At 40.9% G+C, this 6,078-nt stretch overlaps 1 protein-coding gene across 1 annotated transcript in view; it reads right to left on the bottom strand.

Moving 5' to 3' along the window:
- Nucleotides 1–6,078, bottom strand: part of LOC105000759 (collagen alpha-4(VI) chain-like) — a 123,982-nt gene that overhangs the window by 80,200 nt on the left and 37,704 nt on the right. The window contains 1 exon segment of the mRNA XM_010856754.1: nucleotides 5,519–5,572. Coding sequence (XP_010855056.1) covers nucleotides 5,519–5,572 — 54 coding nt within the window.

Genomic DNA, 6,078 nt, shown 5'->3' with positions numbered 1-6,078 from the left:
AAAGAATTGATGCTTTTGAAGTGTGGTGTTGGAGAAGACTCTTGAGAGTCCCTTGGACTGCAAGGAGATCCAACCAGTCCATTCTAAAGGAGATCAGCCCTGGGATTTCTTTGGAAGGACTGATGCTAAAGCTGAAACTCCAGTACTTTGGCCACCTCATGCGAAGAGTTGACTCATTGGAAAAGACTCTGATGCTGGGAGGGATTGGAGGCAGGAGCAGAAGCGGACGACAGAGGATAAGATGTCTGGATGGCATCACTGACTCGATGGATGTGAGTCTGAGTGAACTCTGGGAGTTGGTGATGGACAGGGAGGCCTGGCGTGCTGCGATTCATGTGGTCGCAAAGAGTCGGACACAACTGAGTGACTGAAGTGCACTGAGTTGATCATTGTCCCATTGTATATTCTTGCCTCCTTTGTCAAAAATAAGGTACCCATAGGTATGTAGGTTTATCTCTGGGCTTTCTATCTTGTTCCAATGGTCTATATTTCTGTTTTTAAGACAGTATACTGTCTTGCAGATTTGTAGTATAGTCTGAAGTCAAGAAGGTTGATTCCTCCAGTTCTATTCTTCTTTCTCAAGATTGCTTTGGGTATTCAAGGTCTTAAGTGTTTCCATATGAACTGTGAGATTTTTTGGGTTCTAGTTCTGTGAAAAATGCCATTGGTAATTTGACAGGGAACACATTGAATATGTAGATTGCATTTGGTAGTATAATCATTTTCATGATATTGATTCTTCCAACCCAGGAACATAGAGTATCTCTCCATCTGTTTGTGTCATCTTTGATTTCTTTCATCAATGTCTTATAGTTTTCTGTGTACAGCTCTTTTGTCTCCTCAGGTGGGTTTATTCCTAGATATTTTACTCTTCTAGGAATGGTGAATGGGATTGATTCCTTAATTTCTCTTTTTGATTTTTCATTGTCAGTGTATAGGAATGCAAGTGGTTTCTGTGTATTGATTTTGTATCCTGCAACTTTGCTAAATTCACTGATTAGCTCTAGCAATTTTCTGATACTGTCTTCAGGGTTTTTATGTTTAGTATCATGTCATCTGCCAACAGTGAGATTTTTACTTCTTCTTTTCCAACCTGGATACATTTTATTTCTTTTTCTTCTCTGATTGCCATAGCTAGGACTTCCAAAACTATGTTGAATAATAGTGGTGAGAGTGGACATCCTTGTCTTATTCCTGATCTTAGAGGGAATGCGTCAGTTTTTCACCATTAAGAATAATATTTGCTGTGAGTTTAACATGTATGGCCTTTACTATGCTGAGGAAGATTCCTTCTATGCCCATTTTTTTAAGTTTTTATCATAAATGGGTACTGGATTTTGTCAAAGGCTTTTTCTGCATATATAGAGACTATCGTATGGCTTTTATCTTTCAGTTTGTTAATATGATGTATCACATTGATTGCTTGGCATATATTGAAGAATCCTTGCATAACTGGCATAAACCAACTTGATCATGGTGTATGATCTGTTTAATGTGTTGTTGAACTCTGTTGTGAGAATTTTGTTGAGGATTTTTGCATCTATGTTCATCAGTGATATTGGCCTGTAATTTTCTTTTTATGTGTTGTCTTTGTCTGGTTTTGGTATCAAGGTGATATGAGGCCAATGAGTTTGGAAGTGTTCCTTCCTCTGCAATTTTTTAAAGAGTTTTAGAAGAATAGGCATTAGCGCTTCTCTAACTGTTTGACAGGATTCACCTGTGAAGCCATCTGGTCCTGGGCTTTTGTGCTTGGGGAGATTTTTTATCACAGTTTCGATTTCAGTGCTTGTGAATGGTGTCTTCATAATTTCTATTTTGTCCTGATTCAATCTTGGAAGATTACACTCTTCTAAGAATCTGTCCATTTCTTCCATCTTATTGGCATGTAGTTGCTCATAACAGTCTCTTATGATTTATTTCTGCATTGTCTGTTGTAACCCCTCCTTTTTCATTTCTAATCTTGTTGATTTGATTCCTCTCTCTTTTTTTCTTGATCAGTCTAGCTAAAGGTTTGTCAATTTTGTTTATCTTCTCAAAGATAACTCTTCTTAATATCATATGCTTTTGTTAGCTCCATGCCACTTCTGTCCTTTATTGTGCCCCTCTTTGCATGAAATGTTCCCTTGGTCTCTCTAATTTTCTTCAAAATCCCTAAACCTCATTACAGGTAAATTTTGAAAATATACAGCATCCACGAGTCTGGCAGACTGCATTTTCCAAAGATGGCCACAAGGAACCCTCCACACTCCTCTGCTCTGTGGCCCTTCACCCCCACATCAAGAGGAGGAGTCTAATCCCCCAACCCCGTCTGGAATCTGGTCTGGATTTAGTGACACCCTCGCAACCAACAGAACGTGGCCAGCAAGCTTCAGCCCCGGCTGCTGCATGGCCCCTCCCTGTGAGACTCTGCAGCCTTGGCACTCCACCTCAGCCTGCCCTTCTGCCTCCCAGCCCCTCCAGGGATGGAGAGGAAGCCACCTCAGCATCGGTCCTCCAGTCCCAGGCTTGAGCACAGGCAGCAAGTGAACGAGGGGCAGAGGGAAGCGGGAGAGACCACAGAAACCCAGCAAACAGCAGGAAACAGTTCCTTTTTCAGTTTCCCCACCCAGCATCCCAGAGGGTGACTGCTGTTTTGTACCACCATGGGTGTTCTTGCTGTTGTTGTTGTTGGGGTTGGGGGCAGGGGGAAATAGATATATGAAACCGTTGGCTACTTGTCTTCCTGTAATAGGGAAGAACAAATCTGACTCCACGTTGGATGGGTTTCTTTTACTTTAATTGTAACCAAGCAGGACCCTACTGGGGATGGATCCCTCCCCCATACCCTCTGTTGTAGCTCCTCTCTACAGTACCTAGATAATGGTATTTGATCATATTTACCGAGTTCTCAAGATGCTAAAACCACCACCAAATGGAAGAAATTAACTACTAGATGATTATGAGCACATAGCCCCTAGACCTACTGATGCCTAAGGATTGATATTGTTAACCTAACAGCCCTGTTACCTCACTATCAGCCAATCACAGAATTGTGCAAGAACTGATCACACACCTGGGATGACCCTCCCCTCTCTGGCCTTTTAAACCACTTCACTGAAACACACCCCCTCAGAGAGTTCAGGTTTGGGGGGACCATCTGCCCATTCTTCCTGTTTAACCTGAAATGAACCTTTCTGTGCTCCAACTTCAATGCAGTGTCTGGCCTTGCTATGCATGGGCACACAGACTTGGGTTCAGTAACATAACCTTCACATTCTGTGGCTTTTGCTGCAAGTTAATCTCCAAAGGGATGTTGCCTAGAGCGTAAAGTACACGTAATGGCCCGTCTCAGTTAACCCTGCCTCCCGTTCCTGTGTTAAGCCAAAATACCTTTGTTTAGCTCAAAGGAAACATCCTGACCAGGCCCACCCACGAATGGATGCAGGAAAGAGAAAATTAACACGACCCCTCCAATCTGGCTTGCAACAGTATACACCTCTTTTCCTTCACCTCGTCACTTGCCCCTCTCCGCCCATAAAAAGAAACGGCACTCAAACCTGGGCAAGATGGTTCTGTGGGACACTAATCCACTCTCTCAGTCTGCTGGCTTTCCAAATAAAAGTTGCTGTCTCTTGGCCAAACACCTGTCTCTCAGTGGCTTGACCTGTCTTGAGATGAGCAGTAGGAACTTGGATTCGGAGAGACTTGTACACTTTGAACATGAACTTACAAATTCTGGACACATTCTGAAACCTGTCCGCCTGCAAGTGGTGCTTCTGCTGTTAGGCAGAAGTCTGACCTTAAGTCCAGTCTGACCTGCTTTGCAGGGAAGCAACTTTAAAAGCCATTCAGAGAACTACATGGTTAGAAGTCACCTCTCCAGTGAGAAATGGAAAGAAGACAAGCACTGCTGAGCTATGCTGTCACATGGTGGCTACTGATTGCTTGAAACATGTCTGGTTCCTTTGAGATATGATCTAAGTACAAAACACACACTGGATTTCAAAGGTAAGCTATCTCAACTTTTATGTTAATTACATGCTGATTACACTTAGGGTTTATTGAGTTAAATGTTACTAAAATTAACTTCACCTGGTTTTTTTTTTTAAAGCTTTCTTTAAGGCAACTACTTAAAATATTTTAATTATATAAGACTATGTATACCACTGGAGAATCCCAGGGACGGGGGAGCCTGGTGGGCTGCCGTCTATGGGGTCGCACAGAGATGGACACAACTGAAGCGACTTAGCAGCAGCAGCAGCAGCAGCATACCACTCACATTATATTCCTAGCTCTTTACTAGAGGGTCTTTATAAAATGTCTTGGTTTTAAGGTGTTAAGACATTAGAGAATGGGGATAAAATCATCACCCATCCTAGACAGAGGCAGGCTTGAAGACGGTATTTGTTTGAAATTAGTATCAATGGCCCTAACGTGTTCGTCAGATCTTAAATTATTCTCTTAAGCTTGACCAGGCTCACTGAACCACAAGCCAAACAGAAAAAAAATAAATAACACTTAGATGACCTCTTAAAACATCATAAAAACAGGAAGTAATATTATCACTACTGCTAAGTAAAATAACAAAGTTCACAATTCACGTTTCTGAATGTATTTCTAACATCTGAGACCATGTTTACCAAGACAAAATAAAAAGCAAAGTTGAGCAATTCTCCCACAAACGTAATCAAAGAAATAGATCCACTTACATAGGCCTCAGCATTTTTCTTTACTTTCTGCTTACTTTCCAAGTTCAAGCATTCTAAATGTTAGAATAATAAAGCGACATGCTATTCTAGGTGGAGCGATTAGAACATTAATACCTGTGTACGCCTGTAGTATGAAAAGTTTGGTCCTGGGACCCCTCAGGTCCCCAAGACCTTTTGAGAAAGGGTACTCACAAAGCTAAAACTGTTTTCCCAACTACACTAAAATATTATGCTTTCCTTTTTCACTCATGTTCTCTCCCAAGTATATAGCAGAGCTTTTAAGAAGTCCACAACCAAGCGACATCGCAACAGACTCGGCACAAAAGCAGTTACAGAGGCGCAGTTGCTGTCTCATAAGTTAGACATTAAAGACAGTTAAAACTACAAAAAACAACGCGGTCACTAAAGTATTTTATTTTGGAAAATATAGGGTTTTTTCATAAAGGAATGTGTCATTTCTGCAATGGGTTTATTTTTGATATTTTAAAATAAAATGAATAATTTTAAATTATTTCAGTCTTAACTTCTAATGTGGTAAACTCCAGTCCCCAAGCTGACAATTCTGTCCACAATACACATTGTTATCCATGGTCATCACATGTTAGCGAACTTTTCCTCACCCTAGCATGCATCCAGGGTTATATGCAAACCATCAGTGGTAACTATAACTCCATCACCTTTTTAGCCAGTCAGGACAGAACCTGAGTGATCTTATTATAAGAATGGCTTTGGTTCTCTTTAATTTATTACTTAAGTGCAATTAAGTATGACTAATATTTGACCCCTTTTACCATATTCTTTTAAGGAGAAAAATAAAATTCAGTACTTACATGACTACCTTCTTCACCAGGATAACCAGGTAACCCATCAGAACCCCTCTCTCCCTGAGGAAAAAAGAAGTCAAAACAAATAACATGGACTTCAAATCCTGCATTTCTCAAATCTACATGAAATAAACATTGTTTCTGATAGACACCCTTGTCTCACTGAGTTGACATTTTATTGATAATCTACTAAATGTCAAGCATAATGCACAGAGACATATAGAAACAAATACTCTTGGCCTGTCTTAAAGTGAAACAGCTAGAACTGGACATGGAACAACAGACTGGTTCCAAATAGGGAGAGGAGCACGTCAAGGCTCTATATTGTCCCCCTGCTTGTTTAACTTATATGCAGAGTACATCATGAGAAACGCTGGGCTGGATGAAGCACAAGCTGGAATCAAGATTGCCGGGAGAATATCAATAACCTCAGATATGCAGATGACACCACCCTTTGAAAGTGAAAGAAGAGAGTGAAAAAGTTGGCTTAAAGCTCAACATTCAGAAAACTAAGATCATGGCATCTGGTCCCATCACTTCATGGCAAATAGATGGGGAAACAGCTG

The sequence above is a fragment of the Bison bison genome, unplaced genomic scaffold, assembly GCF_000754665.1.
Source record: "Bison bison bison isolate TAMUID 2011002044 unplaced genomic scaffold, Bison_UMD1.0 scf7180017864374, whole genome shotgun sequence".
Classification (NCBI taxonomy): Eukaryota; Metazoa; Chordata; class Mammalia; order Artiodactyla; family Bovidae; genus Bison; species Bison bison.
Note: the sequence above shows the minus strand (reverse complement) of the source record. Positions and strands in the feature narration are given on the sequence as shown.